The sequence below is a fragment of the Phaethon aethereus genome (genome assembly GCF_964289735.1).
Source record: "Phaethon aethereus genome assembly, chromosome: 3".
NCBI classification, from domain to species: domain Eukaryota; kingdom Metazoa; phylum Chordata; class Aves; order Phaethontiformes; family Phaethontidae; genus Phaethon; species Phaethon aethereus.
Genome location: NC_138576.1, coordinates 119,173,294 through 119,195,724, shown reverse-complemented (window position 1 = coordinate 119,195,724; position 22,431 = coordinate 119,173,294). Strand labels below are relative to the sequence as shown.

The 22,431-nt window shown below is 45.0% G+C and overlaps 1 protein-coding gene across 1 annotated transcript; it reads right to left on the bottom strand.

Annotated features, from left to right (window-relative positions):
• Positions 1-17,830: 17,830 nt before the first annotated feature.
• On the bottom strand, positions 17,831-21,833 carry LGALSL (galectin like; the record flags this gene model as incomplete). Its single annotated transcript, XM_081997397.1, has 5 exons — positions 21,795-21,833; positions 21,563-21,634; positions 21,339-21,427; positions 20,669-20,846; positions 17,831-17,974 (listed from the first exon to the last, which is right to left on the bottom strand). Exons 1-5 carry the CDS (start codon positions 21,825-21,827, stop codon positions 17,831-17,833), a joined length of 516 nt encoding a protein of 171 aa, XP_081853523.1. The 5' UTR covers positions 21,828-21,833.
• Between the last annotated feature and the right edge of the window lie 598 nt (positions 21,834-22,431).

Sequence of the window (22,431 nt, the reverse complement as noted above, 5' to 3'; positions counted from 1 at the left end):
TCAGACTCATACCTGATGCTTGTTTTCAATACCACATATGTCAACTTTATCCTCTGTCATATTTTTCTACAATGTGTTTGCTTCCTTGATCTATGTTCATTGAGATGCAAAGCATCTGGAATGTAGGCACATAGCAAGAGTAGATCTCAGAAAAATGGGATTGCTTTCTGGAAAGCTCTTATAGGAGAAATATGTGAGATTGGGCATATCTGGTCCTAAACTACCTGACAGGGTTGTTGTCATAGGTAAATTATAAACAAGACAGAACCTAGAGAGAAAACACCATGCTCCAAATAGCCAAAATGTTTTTGAATGCTAACAGAAGTACTATCTGCCCCAGCTACCCTGGAGTCTAGCGTGCAATGGCCTTTGGCTGTACCAGCAGTCAGGATGAGACCCTCAGACAGAGGGGTCTGTTGGTCTCCATGTGATCCCCTGCTGTTGTCTCACAAGCAGAAAGGAGCAAGACTGAACCCCTGACATTTGTACCAAGAACAGGCAGAATGTGGGAAGGAGCAAGCAGAAGTGAGTGTGGAGAGCTGGTCAGGGAGGGAAACAGCAGGATGACAAAGGCAAGCACAAAGACAGAGGGGGAAATGAAGAGATGAGGTCCAACCCCCACCCCTTCAATATCCAGGGTCAGTCAGAGATCTCTTGAGAGCAGCTGAATCAGCTCTGTTACCACAAGGAGAGCTAGAAAAGATGAGATTAGGTAAACCCAGGTGCCTGAGAAATCTGTTTAAATTCACCAGGCTCTAAGTAGGACCCTCTGTCTGAATCATGGCTAACTGGGTTTCAGCACTGGGAAAGGGTGCTGCCTCTGAGCTAGCTCCTTGGTTCTAGTAAGCAAATACAATCCCAAGCAGGTTTACGTGGTATATTACGATGTGCTCTGCAGGAGCCCTTGCCAGGGAGCACTTCACCTTGCCATTCCCTGCATCTCCCTGCACCAACCATAGAGTCTAAGCGCAGCCTGTGTCATTTCAAAAGAGATAACGTGCATCTTAGCAGTGAGCTGCAGCCACCTCATTGAACCTTATTGAACTCAAGGGGTGTGCATTAGTTGTGAATTTGGCTCATGGTTTTCAGTTCTTAACCATTGAACTGAAAAAAAGTTTAATAAGCACAATAAACCTATCAATTTAGAGAGTCCAGTGCTTATTGCAAGGAGCCTCAATTCCCATCATAGCGGAGAGGGCTATTTTCAGAGCACCAGCTTGGGCTCTGTACCCTCAACTGGCCAAAGAGGGATCTGAGATCAAACCTAGATGTTGAGGAATTCTCATACCCCCATTCTTCCACGTATGCAGTGCTACTGAGTTGGAAACATGGCTCCAAACAGCACCAAAAGCACCAAGACCCATCTTCCCAACACAAGCTGATTGCCAGATGTTTCAAAGGGGCAACTTTGTCTCAATTTCCCTGCATTTATGGATTTGTTTCTATTGTAAGCCACAGGATACTTGCTATTTGCTCAGTCAGATGTATGTAGTCAGCAGTTCAGTGGATTTAAACGAAAGACAAATCATGACTTGTAATTGGTTTGCCTGGAAATGGCATTGGGCCAATTGCCCAGTTGTGGAATGTTATATGAGCAGAGCAGATATAATTATTTCCAAATTTGGCCACACTCCATATTTTATCCATATTTATCCATATTTTGCTGAAAAGGGGCTTGTCTCCTTTGGCAAGAAATCCCATGGGCAGAGAGCATATCCTCAGTAACTCAGTGTTTACTCTATGCTGGGTGGAGTTTCCAACAAATTCTCCTCTGTGGAGTAGCCAAGATGCATGATCCTTGCTAGTAATGCAGCTATCTCCCAAAATCAGGTCTCTATCTCCTCAGCAGCTTGTCTCACTTAGGAAATGTTGCAGCTTATGAGATCATTCACAGTTCTCTGAGCAGCAACTAATTCTTGATACAAAACCTGTTGGTAATAGCCTGGATTTTTCGAGGAGCAAAGATTCCTGTGCATATCATCACGTGGAGCAGGAGGGAGTTTCAGGAGCACTGTAGAGATCTCTCACCAGTCAGCTGCTTGTTCTTCTTATTCAAAGAGATGGTGAGGTGTGAACCAGCTTTTGTTCAAAAATAATGTAGGCATCTTAGCACATGACTGCCCCCCGTCTAGCAGGTCCTCTCGTACCTTCTGGGATCATTTTATCTGAATTGTGCTGATGGAACTCAATTGCTATCAGATGGCCCTTTGCAGAGTGGCTTCAGGGATGAGGAAGATGTAGACTGAACGGGCTGCAGAAGCTGTTGCGAGCTGACCTATTCTCTTCCTTGTAGATAGCCAGTCAGGGATGGATGGTGTATCTACTTTGTGGCTGCAGAGCCATGAGTCTTCTGATTTTTTTTCCTGTGTAAATGTCTTCAGATGCAGTTTGACAGCATGTTACACTGAGAAAATTTTTTCCACTCTGCAATTCTATGCCATCAAGACATGCTTAAGTTATCCTACAAGCTGCGCCTTCAGAGAGGCCCGTGTGACGTACACATCTCTAGTTTTGGCTGACGATTTATATTCTGTTACTAGCTAGGCCACTTCTCTGGAGAGTCCCCCTTTCTCAATCTGATAGAGATGCAGGCAGACAGAGCTACAACTCTGTGCTGCCTAAAAAAACCCAGGGTGATAACCCTCTACAAAGCATAACAGAGTCATATCATGCTCAGGTTTGCCTTGGGGGTGGTTTGCTTTTACAGAGCTGGATCAGTTTCTCCCAAGTCAGATTCTGTTTTATGCAAGCTAGTGTGGTGCCTTTAATTCAGTTCAAGAGTGGATCAGATAGGTTTCTTCTCCCTTCACAATTATTACCTTGTTATTGCTCTGTTTGTTAATGTGTATTCTGGAAGCATTGCACAGCTACAAGCATGCCCTGGGGCCCGGTGCAGTAAGTGTCCGTGGTGTGTTTTTTCTCTCCTGATTCTGTAGAAGGAGTCATCACTGCATTATAAACTTATCTTTACAGCTTCTCCAGGCTCATTCTTGCCTGTGGGAAAGCTTCATGCGTGAAAAATGTCAAGTCTTGCTTTCTGTGGGATAGGTTGGACTGTTACATCCTGAGCTGAAAGATGAATGTTTCTTTTTCTGCACTGGGACTGATATGAGAGGGCAGAAAGCAGTAGGTCAGAGCTGTGTTGGACCCTAGTCTAATGCTGGCCCTAGGTAAGGCTGTGCAGCAGTCTGTAAGTTTCCCTTGGAAGTCATAATTTGGTGAAAGTAAATATGGTGGTGGATGAATAAATCCCATGAAGAACAGGAAATAATCTCTACTTTTGTGGCAGCTAGTGCTAGTGTGTGGAAAATACACAAGCATTTGTGTGAGTGTTTGAATACTGGTTTTATTCCCATGATTCTTTTTGGCTGATCTAACAACTTGATGTTGAATTCAACCATTTTGCATCCCAGGAAGCAAACATCACCACTACACGACCTTCTCCAGTGCGCTTTTGTGCTGTTTGCATTTCCTATTGCATTGGTATCGCTCAGCTATGAAAAAACAGAATCACTGTTTTACCAAGGCAATGGTTTGCTAGAAGAAAGGAGTCTCCCAAGAGATTATAGGTGGTAAGTTGCTCTGTTGGCAGAATGCAGTGAGCTGCAGTGATATCTACCCAACACACCTATGTAGGCTTTGGACTCATTGGCATTAAAAACAATTTGAAGGTCAGGAATAAAGCTGTGTGTGACTGCCTATATGTATTTATACTTTTCTTGCAAAGGACAAAATCAAAGCAAGTGATGCTTGCTTTTTTTGGTGATTAATATTGTTTGTCTGCATGAAAATTGTTTTATCTGAGGCTTTTGTACATGGTCTTTTATAGCTGATGGGCTGCTCCTGTGTAAAATTCTTTCAGAGGATACTCCAGAGGAACCAGCTGCAATTAAAACCTAGAAGACGCTGTGCCAGCCCTTTTTTGTCACCTCCTTCTTTGACTTCTGTTATTTTCAAATTACATCTGTAGTGCTGTAACTCTGTCAGAGTAGGACCACCCTTGCCTAGATCTTTGCCCATGAAAGGTTTAGTATAGCCCTAAACTAGAAAGGAATCTGAGGGTTTTCTCCTCATTTCCTTGGGGCGTATTAAAATGGATTATCCTGATATGAAGAGTATAAAATAGGCAGAAGTAAAAAGGAAAAAAAAAATACTCAAACTCTGAATCTCTAAGCTCCGAAGACCTCACTGTCCTTGAACCCCACTGGCAATAAAAAAATGCCTGTAAATGCAGTATCTTGTATCTCTGAAATCTTTGGGTTTAACAAAATAGGTGAACATATCATTGTCCCTCTGTTTCTGCAGTCCATCAGAGTCTTTAGCCCCAAATCTTTGCTCAGTCTTTAGTTGGGCAAAGTAGACAAGGAATTTGAAGTGAGTAAGAACACGTCAGGACTCCTGAGTTTAGCTAAGACTGCATAGAAAAATAATATTGTCCTAGAAAATGAAAAGCCTGTGTCCTGCATCTGCTGAGCAAGGGGTTTCATGCCCATGTGTTTTTTTTTCTAGTGTGCTGGCAGATTCACAAAATGCATGCATTCTGACTGTAGCTAAATAAGCAGCTGGAGGGCTGTTATCTCTGTGCAGAGACACGGGCCTGTTCCCTCTCTGTTTTCAGGCGCTCTGCCCATTCCCCCTCTGTTGTAGAGGTTGCAGCCTTATGGGAGGGTGAGCACATTCACATGCATCATAGCGTTGGCACTAGCTGAGACTGCGCTCAACAAATTGTTTCTGTCCCATTCCCCCAGAGGCAGTCACTTAATTATTAATGCCTACCTTTTGGTAGAGCACTCCAAAACACCTGTCGGGCTGACTTGGACTTTGTGTAGCCTATGATCATTCACCCATCTCTGGCATTCAGCCATTTCTGAGTGATAAAATGTAAGCTATGCACAAAACTGGCAACCCAAAACAGCTCAGGTCAGATTTGTTTGCTGCTGTAACCTCTTTGACATCAGTAGAGTACCAGCATTGTTTCCTCTACATTCAAGAGTAGGAGACCACCAAAGAATGAAGGCTGAATACTGAAACATTTAACATTCCCAGTGCTGTTTGCAAAGAAACACACTGGTCAAGAGCTATGTGGTAGCTTGGATTCTGAGAAGGCGCTGTTCTCTATCTTCCTTTGCATGCCAGTGCTGAACAGTTCAGAAAGGACAGAGATAAAAAAATTACCCTGTTCAGTCTAAGCAAATTGATAAATCTGCTCTCTTGAAATGCGATTCTGCTTTATGTAGTTTTACTTTTGGTGGAAGGAGAGGCACTTGGTGTTTTCCTATTGCCACCTGTTTCTAGCAATGCAGGACCTGCTTGAAAGCAACTGAAAGTTCCCATAATTACTTTGGATCTGGCTAATGGGAAACTATGCTTTCAGCAATATGGAAAGTAATTAAAAATAAATGAAAGTCACATGTTTATAGAGCCCCTTCCACATCATTTAGCATTTCTAGTTGATGGAGTATATTGCGTTTCATACTCCTACACGTAGAAGATACTTGCATCACCTGTGCAATGCTGAGGATGGATGTAGTGCAGGTGCTACCCTAAGTACCTCATCTCCTTCCAGAGCTTTTTTTTTCAAGCCTGGCAAGACAGCTGAACCCCTGTGGAAGCAGAATTGCAAGTGTCATCTTTGTTGTGTGAGTGATGCATAACTCTCTGCCTTCAGCACTGAAAACCTTTGCTGTTTTTCACCTTCTTAGGGTGGTAGTTTCCTTCCTATTAGCAGGCACTTAAGGAAGCATCTGGAGTCACCTATCTGTGGCCAGTGGTTTGGGGTGTGTATGTGTGTGAAGGGGAGATCAGGCATCTACATTTGGGTGTTTGGGAGAAGGTGAGTGTCCTCAAGGTCCCTTTATAAACACTGGAGCTAAGGCCTCTGGAAGACCATTCAGGGCATCAAAATTGTCTCTGCTAAATCATCCTCTGGAGAAGTGTCTCTCTTTCCACTGCCTATATAGGGAACCCACAGAGACGAGACTGAATTACTACAGCTGAAATTAGATGCTGCAGAAGGTGGCATGAATACCCCTGCAGTTTCAGCTACTACTCACCCACTAAAAGGCTTCCAGTTTTCCCATTAATGTAGCCACTCAGCTGGCCTAAGCAAAAAAAGCTGTCTTTGCGGAAAATTGTGTATTAAGCATCAGTCTTTATTGCACCAAATAGCTCTTTTAAATCCTCACCCTGGGAAGCTGTTGACACATGTTCGAGTCACTCTACCACCTTCTCCCAATAAATGTGTGTGTAATTGTATTTGTGTATACTAGTTACATGTTGCTGTGGAAGTTTTGGCATGCTGATATGTATCTGCATGCCAGCCGTCACAGCCTGTGGCTTCATGGCCGTATATGGAAGTTCACCTATGAAGGTATCCAGAATTTCCCCTTGGATCTGTTTGAGGTCTAAACCAAGCAGCTCAGAAGAGGGCAAGTGGAGCTGCTATGTGCCCGAGATGGGTGGCAGTCTTTGGCAGTGAAAATTATGGCCTCCTGTTGAAACCTGGCTCATGTCACCCTGAATGCCGTGAAGGACGTTTCTTCCTGCCATGCCCTCTCCAGAACAAGATGTTCCCTGTGGAGTGGTATGCTCTGAGGGGCCAGATCTAGCTACTCCCTTCCAGCACTGCAAGTAGAAAAAGATGGCTTGAACATAAAGGAAGCTACAAAAATTATTTGGAGGCTGGCCAGAGGCAGGCAGGAACAGGCTGAGGAGATGGAGGTCCGTTTGGTCTGGTGCTGTGGCTATGTAGATTCAGCGTCTAAAATCTTTTGTGGGGAAAGAATGACATGGAGGGAGTCATTGCCTGCAGTTAACGGGCGGGGGGGAGGTCCTGGAGGCCAGGTGTAGCACACATTTGAAAGTGCACATTTCAGCATAATTAGAGGCTTTCTGAAATGAAGATATAACTTGATGTACAAAGTCTGTACACTTGGATTTCATGTTGCACTACACCCCCTGGAGTAGGGTGTAGTGCAATTTATCTTACATTTACATCAGGATGTTAGGCAATGTACCACCACCTGCAATTTACTTTGACTGTGGTGACTGTTAATTCTTACAGTCTGGATTGAAGCCATGTGCAAAAACATTCTAGAAAAGTTTCCAGTCTGGTATTTGATCGTTAGGTTGAAAAGGACTGTGTACCTTGAAGAAGGTGATAATAAACATGATGAAAGTATATGGAAAGCTAAAGGACACTGCGAAGGTAGTTTAGGGTCTCCTTCCCAAATTCATCCACCTATCAAAGGATAAAAGGGGATATAATGAGACAGAAGAAAGGTACATTGAAGGCAGAGAGAGAGGAATTTTCTTTGCATGGAGTATACCATCCATGAACAATATCAGCATGTGTAAACATAACAGGATTCTGAAAAAGATTAGGCATTTAATAATGTCCAACAACATGTCCTATTGCAGTGATAAATACATAAAATTTAAGACTACTGAATAGGTTTCAGGCCAATTCTACTTAAAGAGAATTGAAAGAAAAATCTATCTGGGGCAGGCTATGCTATACCTGTCTGCCACAGCATCCCTTGTGCTGTCCTCCAAAACACACTTCAGTTAGCACAGCCAAAGACTGTGAACTATTTGGACTGCCAGTTTTATCAAGTGTAATAGTCATCATACTCCTGTGATGGTCTGTGATCATCAGTTTATTTATATTGAATACAGCAACAGTCTACTGGAAGGTATCTGGCGTTCTGACACCTACCTGAATGGCTGCTGAAAGCTTCAAGTGTACATTGGTTATTTCTGCTACAGGTGAACCCATATTGTGCTCCACTTACGGAAACTTGGGTTGGCTTTTAGTGGAAAGGTTCAGACCTTGACTGGTCCTGTACAACTCCTGTCTAAACCAGCCCTATGACAGGACTGTTAACCTGGCTGATATTATTCCCGTAGAGTCTGAAACAACATCTTCTGCTTTACGAGACATAGATGCTTTACAAGATATATAAGTTCCCAACAAATGCCGCTGCACATCTGCTCTGCACAGGCAACTCCTGGTTACCTCCCAGTCGACTTTGCTTAAGGCAACTTGTCCCTACCAACTGTGTGCCCACATCTGTACAGTTTTGTGACCAGCAGTAAGCCTTTCGTATCTGCAATCTTGATGAGATCTAGTGAGTCAGGACATCTGCACCATGCCCGGTTGTGCAACACAGGCACTCCAAACACTGCCCGCTGGCAGCTGAGACCCAGAACGGAGCTCTTGAAGAATGTCTATAGATGGCCACCAGTTCTCTTTACTGGTACAGAGATGTAATTTCATGTGTTATGGGACCAGGTAAGGCAAGAGAGATATGGACACTCTGACCTGCAAGTGCATTATCTCTTCATCCTGGAAAGTGAGATTCTGCTTTTTACCAGCTTCCCTTTCATGCTGGCCAATGTGAGCCACACAGCTCTTGGAGGACACTCTTAGAGCTAAAAATGCTGTGGTTGTCAGTTGTTGAACTTCTGAGCTGTTCATTCCTGCCCTTTCCTCCTACCCCAAACAGTGAAATGTTTGCTGACACTGTCCAGGAATTCATCTGTTGGCATTTTAATATGCATGTGTACGATCATCCAGTTGCTACAATTACACTGTGGGAATCTTGGTTCTAAAAATACACCAATCTCTGCTGCTCTCCAGCACTAGCATAACATATCATGTTCCCTAGTTGCCAGCGACACACAGGATGAAGGTAATCAATACAGCTGGTAATACACAAAGACAACAGCAATTATCATTACAACTGATTTCCCTTTCACTTAAAAACATCATCTTTTCGCCTACATTATCACAGCTTCAGCTGTACAATGCATTTAAACAATCATGTGCTTCCCTTTGCTAAATAGAATCCCGTTATTTTGCCTGAGAGCATCTTTTGAATAGCTCGAAGAGGTTAGGTTTATTATGGGAACCCTAAGCCAGTTCATACTCCAGCAGGTCTCAGTTGCTATCAGTCAGTGTACTTCCACCTTGACATTGAGAGAGATCTACCTGTTTGCATCACTCAGGATGTGATTGCTGTATTTTGTCTAGGAAAATGTGTGTGCATTTTGAATTGAAGCAAACAACTCCCTGCTAAGAAACCTGATCCTCCATGTTCCAGCTTCTCTTCTGCATTATTTAAATTGCAGGTGAAAGCACCGTGAGTCGGTGAAGGCTGCAAAAAAATGACAGAATGCCATTCAATTTTTAGTATTTAAAAAATCCTATTTTGGAAGGATTTTGCATTACAAATAGCCCCTCTGATCTCAGAGGAGCTACTCACAATGTATGGCATTACTCGATCTTACTGTTGGATATTCTGATCCAAAACAACATGTCTGCCTGGTGAATGAAAGAGGGGGCCTGGGAGTCTGAGCTTCAATGTTGTAGCCAAAAGTCACAGTGATGAGACATTAGGCATGTGCAAATCACTATATTCCAAATTACAGCACTGATTCATGAGAAACTGTTCTTACATCTCTGTTCTTCCCCTGCCCATAGAATAACAGCATTAGTACTAGAAGTCGCAAGGAGCATTCATGAATTAACATGAATTGTAAAGTTTGTCAGTGCTTTGAAGTTCTTCAGTGAGTGGCGCTAAATAAAGTACACCTTGGTTGGTGTTTGTAGAGGACACAGAAAGCTCTGAAGCAACAGGAGAATTCCTCTGGCTGTGAGGTTTCCAGCAGCAGTTCTCTCTTGTGGAGAGGACCTGCCACCCCTGAGAAAAGGCAGTGGAAATGGAGGTGAGTGGATGTGGAAGCTGAATTCTGCACCCATGCAATAATCCACAGCTGCTCCCAGCTTTGCCCCTCAGAGTCTGTTTCTAGCCATTGCAGCTCATTGTATCTTTCTTCCAAAGCTGGGGTGTAAAAGGAATCCCACTACCCTTGTTGTGGCTTTTGTACTTTTAAATTAAAATATTTAATTTTCCCCTGGAGGTTGTAGTGAATCTGTTGGTTTCCCAAGAATGTTTCTTCTACCTAGAGCCATGTTCTGTCCTTAGTTCTGGTCTGGATCTCTTCTAGACAGTGGTTATCTTTCCTATTGAACAGAAAATTTCTTAGAGAGCAGCCAGGAAAGAATCCTCTTTGCCTCTTTGAGCATGCAGTGGTGGAGCTGCTACTGTAGCTTGTCATACATTACAATACTGTCAGTGCTGGCTTTTCTCCCACCACAAGGGTTTTTGGAGCCAGGCAAAGGCAGAGCCACTCGGAAGCCTCCAGCATCTCCATCAGCACTTGGCAACAGGCTGCTCCATGGCATGGAGCTCTGCCTCTCTGTTCAATCGAAGCAACACCTGCCCACAGCCTCTGGTCACCACGGGAGCATGGCTCTGCTGTTAGTATCAGATTGCCTAGTACTGAAATCCTCCTCTTTGCTGCTGAGATTTACCATTCAGCTTCAGTGAAGTTTTTCTAATTAAGCAGGCTTTTTTTCCTACCTTTCAGTGTTGCAAGGAAGCCCTGTTCTGCAAACCAGGAGTCAGCATAGCTCTGTTTTTGCTGTTGCTTCTGACTGCTGAGGGAGACTTGCAGGTCTTCTGCCAGCTGGGAAGAGAGCTGCTGAAAGACACCTTCTTCTCAGGATCTTTCACAGAATGACCCCCCAGCATCACAGCCCTGGTCTAGCAAGGCGCTAGTGTGGAAGCTGAAGCCTTAAAACCTGAACAGGATGAGAAATGTGTAACCTTTGGAGAATGCTGGAGCCAATGTGATGTTTCAGGGCCAGCCTCTATTCTTAGAAGAGTGGTGAAAGTCATAATTTAAAAATAGGATCCAGTGCAGTGGTAGGAAAGTCATATTCATGGTATTCCTTGAGTAAATCCCTCAACATGAATTGCCTTGTCTTCAAGCTCAGAAACACTCCACCAAAATAAGGCTCAGCTGTGAGGCGTCTGTAGTACTGATCTGAATGGGAGACATGTACACATGGTACTTGCTACATCAGATGGTCTCAATGGGGTGGGTGACCACTTCCCTTCCTTCCCCCCAAAAACTCATGCCTGTAGTTTACTCAGTGTTGCAGGTCAAACAAGAGCTTTTCAAGGGCCTCTATTGGAGTTAGCTGATGCAAGTGGTGAAATTGGATGTATATATTCCCCCTTTTGAAAATCCCCCCAGGTAGTTATGCGGCTGCTGTTGTTTTGCCATTTGGTGGGGAATAGATGCTGCCTTTACACCATTTACTGTCATTTCTGACTGTTGTGTGCATTTACCTCTGTCCTCCTCACTTCTGTTTTGCATCTAGGTTACTTATTTCTGTGTTTTAGCTAGGAATCTCTAAATGTCTTAACATACCCCCTTTTAGGATTGTGTATAGAAAACAAAGGGCCAATTTCAGTGTGTCTTTGAGCAGGGATGGCCACAGATCCATGCTTTAGAGGTAGTATGAACTGTGTGGAGAACATCTGATTAATTATCATTTTATTGGGAGAAAACACACAGAACTGGGTGTGTTCAAATCCTCTTCATCTGCTGCTTCAGCACTGTTTGGATTTTGAGGTTTCCCTCAGAAACCTCACTCATTTTTTACAGTCACAACTGGATTTAGGGCATAACCCTTTCCCGTTTGGGTCATGCAGAATTCTTCCAATAGCTTTAACTGGAAGAAGCTTCCTGAGGTCAATATGAACTTTAGTTAGGATCATGTCAACAAGGGAAACACTGGATCTCATAATAACATGTATCTAGAGCTGATCTTGTGGTTCTACTCACCACGTAACTCTCACCCATGAACCCAGTCCCACCGGAGTGAATTTGAGCACCTGTGCCTGTGTGAGTTACACTGCTGATGGGCTGTTTTATCCTATGCAAAAGTGATCAGCCATTGGTGTCTCACATCCTAGCCGTAAGGTCTGAGTCGTGCCTGTTAACTTCTGAGGCTTACACTGCCCAGTGATGTCAGCTGGAGTCTTGCATGAGTAAGCAAGCTATTCTTTCCTGTAATGAAGTTATTTGATTGTTCTGGAAAGTATGTTTAAACTGTAAAGGAGTTTTGCACAAGCTGCTGCCAAAGCTGCACATCTCATTCCAAAATTTCACACTACAGTTTTATGAGGGCAAGAGTTAGCTACATCTGAAAAACAGGCAGAAGATAAAAGAAGCCAGAAGCCAGAGGTTAAAGAAGTCAAAAGGGTGTGTAATGAGCATTAATAATTCAGATAAAAGACAGAACAACCTAGTGAAGATTTCACGTTTTATTGTTATTAAAAGTTCATTATGAAATTGGCACAGCACATAAAAATAGATCTGTGGTGAATGATACATATTGCTATTACTTCCCCGTCATTTTGTGCACACCCTCACTTTTAAAATCAGAAGGTAACAAATAGAAGACATTTCATCAGCTAACTGCGAAACCAGTGTTACTGCAGCAGAGAGAGGCTGTGCTTTCTGTTGACTCTACTCCAATGGATAATGCAGACAGAAATAGTCCCCTATTCATACTTCAGAATAAATTCACGAGAATGAAAGAACAGATTTTTAGAGTATGCCCCAGCTGAAAATAACTGGAGAGGGAGAGCTAGAAATACCCCTTTTTTTAATGGACCTATTTCCATTAAAGTCAAAGGGATTTTTGCCATGGATTTTAAAAGCAGCAGGGTATAGTTACTTTTTGACAGACAGATGGAGAGGTCTAGCAACAGAAGCTAGGGAGGACCTGTGGCAAAGTGTGAGTTTATTATTTTGATCTTGCACATGCTGCTGAATCTCCTTGTTGTAGTAATCGTGTATGTTCATAACAGCAGTGATTGCGGGGAGGAGCTGGGAGGGTGTATCAAAGCCAGATAAAGCATCTGCAACTCATTTTTTCTCCCTGTTTGGGTTGGTCTTGGTTCTAACCCCACACACCATTCATTGCAAAGTGACTTTTACCTGTACGCTTTCTGATCCACCTGAGAAAATCAGAACAATACCCCGATTACAAAAAATCTCACCAGGTCACCAACTGTTCCTAGCTTTTCTTCCTAACTCGGTGCTTATCACAGTGAGTATTTAGGGCTGCCCTCAGTCTGACTCTTGTTCCTCATACGGTCCCATCAATTCCAGGGGTGCTGGGAGGTTGCTTAGAGCCACCACTAACTGGCTCAGCAGAATTGCAGTTCTGCAGTTTTCTGCAGTTTTCTGCATTAAAAGGTCACTATAACCAGCTGTGGTGTGGAAAGCAGCGCTTTGGATTTCTGCAGGCAGCACCTCTCCTGGATGGGATGCAAGATGAGCCCCACATCAGATACATTGCTTGAATGTCTGTGGGGAAAAAAATACCTCAGTGGCATGGCTATTCATATTTTTTATTTGGGAGCCTCTTTCAAAGAAGGCAGGTAGGAACATGAACCTGTTCATGCTTTCCAAACTTGTAAGCAGTGCTGTTTTTTGCCGTGTCTCCTGGCATGGGGTTGCAGAAAGTGGCGGCTAACAATGTGGCAAATGCCCATCCTTGGGAAACTGTCATGCAGCTCCACAGCCTGTGCTCTTGGCTGGCTCTGAAATGCCCACTACCTCCCTCTGAACTCACACTCCGTTAGGACTACAGCACATCCTGCCACCCCAACACTACTACCAAGCTTGAGAGCGCTGTGGCTACTCTGTTCTTGTTTCCTCCACAGGGAATAGTTTTAAATCCCAGAAGATAAACATCTCAGTGCTGCTCCCTTACATGAAAATTTCAGGGCTTCAGTCGCAGCCTCACAGCAGGAGAGTTACAGGGGTGGAAAGCTGGCACAGCAGAATGGTGAATCAGGCTCTCCCTTTGGTTTTCAGGCTGTTTACTCAAAACAGCCCTTGAGAAAGATGCTATGCCTCAAGCAGATGTCACATTCAACCGGTTTAGCAATATTACGCCTATTTCTTCTCAAGCTAGTCAAGGAGGGGAGGGAGAATATAATATATGTTAGTGCGAGTTCACATAGACAACATATGAATATTTAATACAAAATGTTCTTTCAAGGTGGGGCAAACATTTCTAATTGTGACACAAAAAGAAGGTATTTTGTAACATTTTTAACAACTTGGCTGTGAAAAAGCGTTTATGTGAAATATGTTTAGACACATACTATCTCACAAGATACTGAAGTATTTCAAGGCTTTTTCTGAATAGGCAATAACCTCTTTTTTTTTTTAATTAAATCAGCTTTATCACAGCCAATTCCAAACATAACTAATTTGGTTGTGTTTTTTTGGTTGTTTTTTTTTTTTGCTTTTTCCTCTTTGGAAAAAATAAAGCTATGCTAAATTGAGGGATTCCACTCCATATGGGTTTTTACCCATTCAAGGCTTCTTTCATTTCCTCATTCAGAGGAAACCACGGAAATGTTCAACTAAGAAATTCTAGCAGATTTCAGAAGTTGGTTCACACACTCACTTAGTCCTGAAGAATTGCAGCTTCCAAAAAGCTCAGAGACTACTTGTCCCTACTGAAAAACATTTTGAAAACCTGGCCCAATTTGGAAATAGTCTTACTTCAGGTCTGGTAGGGCTTATATCCAAAATGAAGATCTGAATAATCCCCAAATTGTGGAAACCAAAAAATTCAGATATAAATTTGGCAGCACAGTGTCCCATCTTAAACATTTGGATTTGGCTCAAAGTCCAACTGAACAGAAACATTTAAGGCTTCAGCTTTCTCTGACTTACAGCACACAAGCGTTCAGCAGTTGCTTCTGAATGTGATCAGCCAGCGTAAGCCAAGCATGCGTGGAACAGCCCTTGGTTCCATAGACATCATCCTTCTTTCACCTGCCATAGCCTTGTACTGCCCAAGAGCAAAAGAAAAATAAAAAGGCTTCCAAACTGGTGTTAGACAAATAGATGTGGGAGCCTTAACTGTGACTTTCTGCCCTTTCCTGAGCTCTCAGCCAAACCCCAACCTATAAGAAGTGGGTTCGCAGCCCTTCTTGCCTCAAAGCCTGGCTCAGAAACCACAACTGGGCAGAATCAGGTGGTGGGCACCGTGGTTGGTGGAATTATGCAAAGGCAGAATTGGGTTTGAAAAAGCATTTTCCCGAGACAGAAAATTACGGGAGCAAGAACAAATGGGAATGCCCAGCACAGCGGGTGGGAGCAGAGGCAAGGTCATACCATTGGGCCCTTGCTCCTGACAGAGATGCCACTGACACCGTGGTGCATCGAGTTCATGTCGGCATCCCTGACGTAGCCACAGTGCTGTGCCGAGCCCGTGCAGGACAGCAAAGTCTGAGGGCTGTGGTAACCTACTGGGAATCCCAAGCGGCTGAGAATTCAAGTCAGCCAACTTGCTTTTTCTAGGCTACAGTAAAGGCATGGAGGGGAAATTTCTACTGGCATTGTGCTGTCAGGGAGATCTCTTTTGGTTTTGCACTCCTGTAGGGTCCTGGTGCTACTTACTCTCTCCAGCCTCCTACTTATGGCCCACTGGACTAACATAACAGCCTCAGGCAATGGCACTGCATCAGCAAACCTGGCTTTACATCTCTAGTTGGAGAAAGCGCTAGGCAGGGAGGGTGCCATATATCTCTCCAAATAGAATTCATCTTCTGCCTGCATCTGCTTTGGAACCATAAAGCATTTCCAAGCTGGAGAAAAATCCAAACACCTCATGTAGAAGCACCTTTGCCTTGGATTTTTATTATCATCATCATCGTCATTTTTAAGAATATATTTTGTACCGAAACACTGTCAGCATTCTTTATACAATGGAAAATGACACAGTCATCATGTAAAAGAGTAAAAACAGAGCAAGACAGGAACATTTCGTATCAAGATTCAATCTGGAGTACAAATAGAATCTGATGTACAACTTAAAAGCCACATACCAGATAAAAAAAGATCATCTGGAAAATAATGGGTTCTCTCTTAATTTGGAAGGAAGAATAGTCAGGGAATGTCAATGTTAAGGCTAAAAATTCAATTTTTAACTTGTATTTTATAGGTGGCAGCCTGATTCTTAATGCGCCTGCAACAGCAGCAGCAACACCCCCCTGGCTTTACAGAGATTTGCACTTGCATGAAGTAAGAATCAGGCTTCTATGCTCAGAGGACTCTGATTGACCTCAACAGGCTTTGGACTAGAGCCACAGTTGGAATTTCAGCTCGCAGTCTAAGGCTTCTTAACTGCAGGCCAAATTAGCGCAAAATGAGGCTTTGCAACTGGCATTCTACCCTCAACTTTGGATATTCCAGTTCTGGTTACTTTAAACCACAGCTTTATTGCAGGTTTAACATAGTTGTGTTTGTGAGAGTCTTCTCTCTCTCTTTTTTTTTTTTTTAAATACTGTGCTACAAAGGATGTTTTTGTATTCTGTGTCTTAGAAAGTCCCTATATTACATGTTTTCAAAATTGCCTAAATATATGTTTATCTCATGATTATAACTACTCAGAAAGACCTGCTACAGTCTATTGTGAGCAGCCAAGGAAAAAAGTGTATTTAGTCCTAAAGAAGTCAAAAGTGGCTGTGTTCATTTATAGTGTAGCGCAATGACTGTGTTTATACAGCTATACCTACTATTTAAAAAGCTACTTGAAAAGTTATTATTCATGTGCAGTAGCTGATTTTCAAGCATTAATAACTTGGCTGTCTAGACAAGTTTTAATTGTCATATCAAAGGCCGAATACGTTCTCAAACGAGTGCAAAAAAATCTCCCATCTCGCCTGCAAAGAGGCTGGTTCTCTTTCTGAACTAAGAGGCTGCCAAATTTAACTTTTTCTCAGGTTATAAAAGCACAGTTAAACCTAAAAATTTGCTGTTTAAGTGTTTAAAACAGATTGACTTTAACTCAAACCTATCCTGCGCAGCAAAGTTAGTAAGACCTGAAAAACAGTTTCTAGTGAATATGCAAAGAGTTCCCCCCGCCCCCACAAACTACCATGCCCACATTTTCCCAGGGCCTGGAGGGCTCCATTAAAATGTAACTAAATGTTCGATAGGAAACAGGATTTTTCAAGAATGATATGTAAAGTTTACCCAAAGAACCTAAGACATTTTGTACATTCAAAATGTTTACACTTTGCTGTTCTTAACCATCAGTAAGACTGTTAATTTTTACTAATAATACATACAATGAGTATAAATAAATAAACTACAGATAAGCTTTAAAAATTGTATTAACAATACATTGTGCAAAACTCGTAACAATCTACATTCTATGCAAATACCCTGACTAAAATATACAGGCTGTGTCCTCACACCCTCATTCAGTTTTTGCACAGTCCTTGGGCCAAATCAGTGGCTGGGAGCAATCGGCAAAATTCCATTGCAAGTCATGGAGGTAATGCTGATTTACACCAGCAGAACAGCTGGCCCCCAGGTGTGTGCAAAAATCCCACAGAAATCAGTGGGAATTGTGCTTGACTAAGGACTAGACAGTTTGATTGTACCCCATTAAAGTGAGTGGGAGTTTTGCCATTGATTTCCATGGAACCAGGCTCAGGCCCCGGGTAAGGACATCAGCACGTGGCCCTATGTTGTGCTACACTACTCCACTTCAGTGCAGAAACAATATTTGCAAAAGAAAAACTTTTTTGTTGTTGTCACTGCTGTTCAGTAACTGGTTTTAGCACTGCATTTCAGAAATTGCTTTTCTGTGAGATTTGAAACAAGACTGCAAGTCTTTCTGAATCCATTCCAATTTGATTATCCAGCACAGGTGGGCTATTTTGATCCAAGAAAAATGGCTCAATGTGTATTAACCAACAGTGTTCTTCATTAGGATAAACAACAGCCTGGTTCATCGGCACAGGAGTGAAGAACTGCACGTGGAAAAGGAAAGGGGCAGCCTTCCTACCATAGCTGTGTCCAGAGCCGGCTGTCACTTCTCCAAACAGATGATGGCACCTGAGCTGGTTTGGAATCTGGGGTCCTAACAAGCTCAGCCAAGTTTTGTAAGCTGAAGATCTCCATTTATCTTTATCGTGTCAATTGCTGACAGTGTTTCAATACGGTGGTAAAAATCAAAGAGCTGATGTCCATCCACAAATATTCTAAAACGGGGATGCTCGCAAAGTATCTCAACCTGTAAAAAATAAAATGATAAAGCATGTTGTTCACAGTGTAACAGGGAGGTTATTTCACAGAATACAAAGAGCACTCCATTAGCCTTTAAGTCATGTTGGTGCGGTTACACATTTTGCTATTTATGTGCCACGTAATAATAGCCAGGGCTAAGACCAGTTTGCCCTCATCACATCAGTTACACTATGATGGATCTGCTCTTACTTCACAGGGACGTTAATCCCATCTCACACTGTCGTGGCGGGAAGGACTCTGGAACCAAGTCCCACTGGCATCAGGGAGGTTTTGCCTCTTGGAATAATGCCAGAAACAGACTCAAACTGCTAATTACAGGGGGAAGAAATTGTATCTCCAACCCAAATCTTGCATTCCTTGCTACAGAACTTTTTTTGCTGCAGAATGAGGGGGCAGTTCCCTCTGCAATGCTTTCCAGGCTTCCGTTAATGTACTGGAAGGGTGCAAACATGAAAGGAGGGATAGGTTTGTCCTCCCCTCCCACACATACTCACAGACCTGCTGCAAAATTAAAAAGCCTTCACTATTGTGGCTGCAGACAGCCCGGGACTCCCTGTTGGAGTAGGCTCCATATAGGGGCTGCAGTGAGGAAGAAGCGGTGCAGGATGGCTTGCATTCAGCTTTGTGCATGAGGCACAAACAGGATCAGGGAGGGACACAGCTCATCCCTCCTCCTAGAGCCCTGCAGAAATGCTTTGGAAAAGCAACAAAGCCTGGAGCTGAACAGGCTTGGACAGGTCGGGAGATTCCTGATGTTAGGGGTGGCTTGAGAGGGTGCCCTGTAGTTAAGCTTTGCTGGAGCTGCCCCAGCAAGAAGCAGGGATACGAGGGCACAGAGCGTGCGCTTCTTGTACGGGCCCTGGGAGACTTCCAGGTCCAGACAGGCTAAGAAGAAAATCTGCAGAGAAGCCACATGTAAATCCTGGGTCATTTCAAGAGGCTGGTAGTCTGGAGTGAAGTGCTGCTTCCAGGCACTTGACTCCACTGCTATTACAGTGTATAAAAATGGGAACAGGGCCAGATATAAACCGAGTGAGCCAAAGCCCAACTGACTTAGGGCACGTCACAGTGGAAGAAGTGGCAGCAGACAGTCCCGGAGAGCTTAAGCTCCTGGGGACCTGGTAGTGCACCACGTAACAGGGAAGCGCCTGCGCTGCCGCGTCTCTCCCATGTCACTGCGGCAGGTGCATCCAGCCTTAGGCCTTGTTATGTAAAAGATATGGTTAGCCTCAACACTGCTTACGATCCATTTTTTTAGATCACCCTGGGCCACACCAGAACAATAATTGGACGGATCACAAGTAATTGGCAAGAACACTTAATAGTCTAATTTATTCGCTGAGAGGGAGACCATCAAAGGTACAAAGTCAATTTGGAGTCTAAATTCCATTTGTGTATATGGTGAAAAAAAAGGGGGGGGGAGAAAGAAAGAAGAAAAAGAACAACTCCCTTTCTACACTATCTCATGCCAAATGTGCAATACTGCTGTCCTCTAACGTCAGCTATCATTAGTGGGACACCCACAAAACATGCTCTGGGTAATTTGTTTGGCTTGTCTGAGGGTGCAGCCACCACCCACTGCAGCAGGTAGTATAACCCCCTCAGCCAGTGCAGGACCAAGCCTCCAAGCCCTTTCCAGTGCATTTCCCACACGCAGCAAAGGGTGTTGCCAGTTCTGATGGGAGAGTTTGTAGAAGCAAGTAGAGCGCAACCGATTCGCAGCAAAACCAGTCACAAACACCCTCTCAAAGCCCAAGCATCTGGGGAGACTGTGAGCTTTTGGGGTTGGGGGAGATTATCTTGGAGGCAAGAAAGATTAAGAGAGTTTGGCAGCTGGTCAGAGCACTGCCATTTAGCAGAGGGGCCAGCGAGGTTTCATAAGAGGCAAGGGGAGGAGGAGGGGTTTTCTGGGTCAGCCGCATGGAGAAGGCGTGCAGCCTTTTTTCGTCAACGTTGTGAAGCCACTGAGAGAGAAGTGGCCCTCTGCAGCTGCATACTTTGTTAGTCCTGATTTGCAAAGACATCTTCACATAACCATAAACACTACAGATGGGAATCTGCTTCTAGGTCAATCCAGTCCATCCCTTGCACCACAGCATTTCCACATACACCCTTTTCAAGTGACTACAAACTTAAATTTGACAGGAGATTTAATCCTGGGGTTCAGAAAACAATACCACTATTGCTTAGCTGTTTAATCTGCTAACACGAAGGGCTACGGTCAACCTCAGTGTAACATCCCTGGAGACAAAGGATGAACAGAATCCTTATTAGCTGCACTAAATTGCAAACACTATGTCCATTAAAAAAATCATCAAAACATACAGCAGTCCCACAGAGTATTTACATTTCCCAGTAATAACTTGTAACGCACTAATAACACAGAGGTACTTTTTAATTTATAGCTATAAAACTAAGCTCAGGAAGCATGTTTCATCACACAGCATCGCAACCTCTGACTTCTCATGGCACCCTGGCTCTGAACTGCCCACAGCTGCATGCAGCGGCGGGCTTTCTGCGCAACTTCTGATCAATACAAACAATCTGGCAACCGGTGTCTCAACTGGAGGAGCGTGGGCTATGCTGTGATTTCACGAGAGGCAAGTTGGGTTCTGCTACGACTCTGATCATACTACACTTTATCAGATACAGCGCGAGCCGCTGTCATCCTGGTACTCACCCTAAAAGGCTGGTCCGGTATAAATGGGAAGTAAGGAATAGATGATTGCTCTTCCCCCCATTCTCCAGCTACACAAGAGTTTCTGACAAACTGTCTGTCTGTAAACACGGCTTTCAGTTCAATAGCTACATCCGCAGGCGGATCTTCCGACTCCCCGCAAGTCAGACTGATGCCAAAGCTGCAACACAAACAGAATGGCTCTCCTTCAGCCAGAAGCGAGCAAATAAGCCCCAAATGCCGCCAGTCTCATTTCTCAGCTTATTAAAGCCATTGATGGTATAGCGGCATGAGGGGGTGACAGCTCGTTCAGGGAATGCTCTGAAAGCTCAGCAAGGACAAGAACATGGTTATAGCATATATATATATGTGCAAGTGCGTTGTGCATATATGTGTAGATATATGGATATATATATGCTCTATATGCTCCTTTACTCCCAACTGAAATGTTGGGAAACAGGATCCGTTAAAGAAATGCCCCCTCTATGGGTCAAAGGAGAAATCAGCACGCTATATTTAAAATGATAAAAATAATCCCTCTCCAGAAAGGAGGGATCCGTGTGTGTTTGTGTATATGTGTGTGTGTGTGTGTGTGTGTGCGTGCAGCCTCCCTCCCCTCGCCCCCTCCCCGGGCCCAGCGCCCCCGGGCCGAGCAGCCCTGCCCGGGTGTTACCTCTCGGGGTTGAGGTCCACTATGCCCATAACTAAGATCTTCTTTCCCGGCCTCATTCCTCCTTTGATGTGCCCACAGAAGGGGACGATCTGGAAAGGACAAGGGAGGAGGGTGGCGAGGGTCAACTCGGCAGCGGCCGCCGTTGTGCAGCCGGAGGGGAGGGGGGGAGCAGGGTAAAGGGTTGTAAAAAAAAAAACCCCAGAAACCAAATAAAGGTGATTTACCAGGCGAGGGAAGTACACATCAGCTTGCACCGGGGATCCCAAGGAGTTGTTTAAATGCCCGTCCTCTATTTTCTGCAGGTAAAAAGGGGAGAGCTGAGGCAGGGGCAGGCGGAGCCCCTCCCGGCCCCCCCACCGCTCCGCAGGTGCCCGCCGCGGGGGGCCTGCCCTGTCCGCCCCCCCCGTCCCCGTCCCTGTCCCGGAGCCCCCGGGGAGGGGGCAAAGCGGCACTCACCAACGCGTCCCGCTCGGCCACGGTCCCCGCCATCTTGTAGAAGCGGCGGCGGCGGCGCCGGGGATAGGGCGGAGGGGACCGGTGGGGGCGGGGGAGAGGGAGGGAGGGAAGTGGGGGGGCCGTGCGACAGCCCCGGCGGCTGAGGGGCAGCGGCGGAGCTGGAGCTGGAGCGGCGCCGGTGCAGAAGTAGGAAAGCGAGGAGGAGGAGTAGGAGGAGGAAGAGGGAGGTGGCCGGCTCTGCCTCGCCCGGCGGGGAGCCCAGCCCCTGGCCCGGGGCCGGGGGCGGGGGCTGCTGTCGTTTCCTCCGCTCCGCAGCCTGCCCGGGGCGCAGCCCGGCCCTGAGCGGGGAGACCCCGGCCCGGCGGGGAGGAGGTGGCGGGCCCGGGGTAGGCCGTGGCCGGCCTCCGGGCCGGCGGGGGCCCGGGCACCCCTTCCCTGGGGCCCGCAGGTGATGAGGGCAGGAAGAGGGGCCGCGAGAGCCCCGCGCCCCTTTATTTCAAGGGAGCACCTTTATTTCTGAGCTTGGACACCCCGGCGAAGAGCCGGGGCGTCTTCGGCAACTCCCCTTCTCCGGAGGTGGAGAGACGGCTCAGCTCCCCTCCCCAAATGAACTACCATCCCGCTCCCCCGCCCCGTG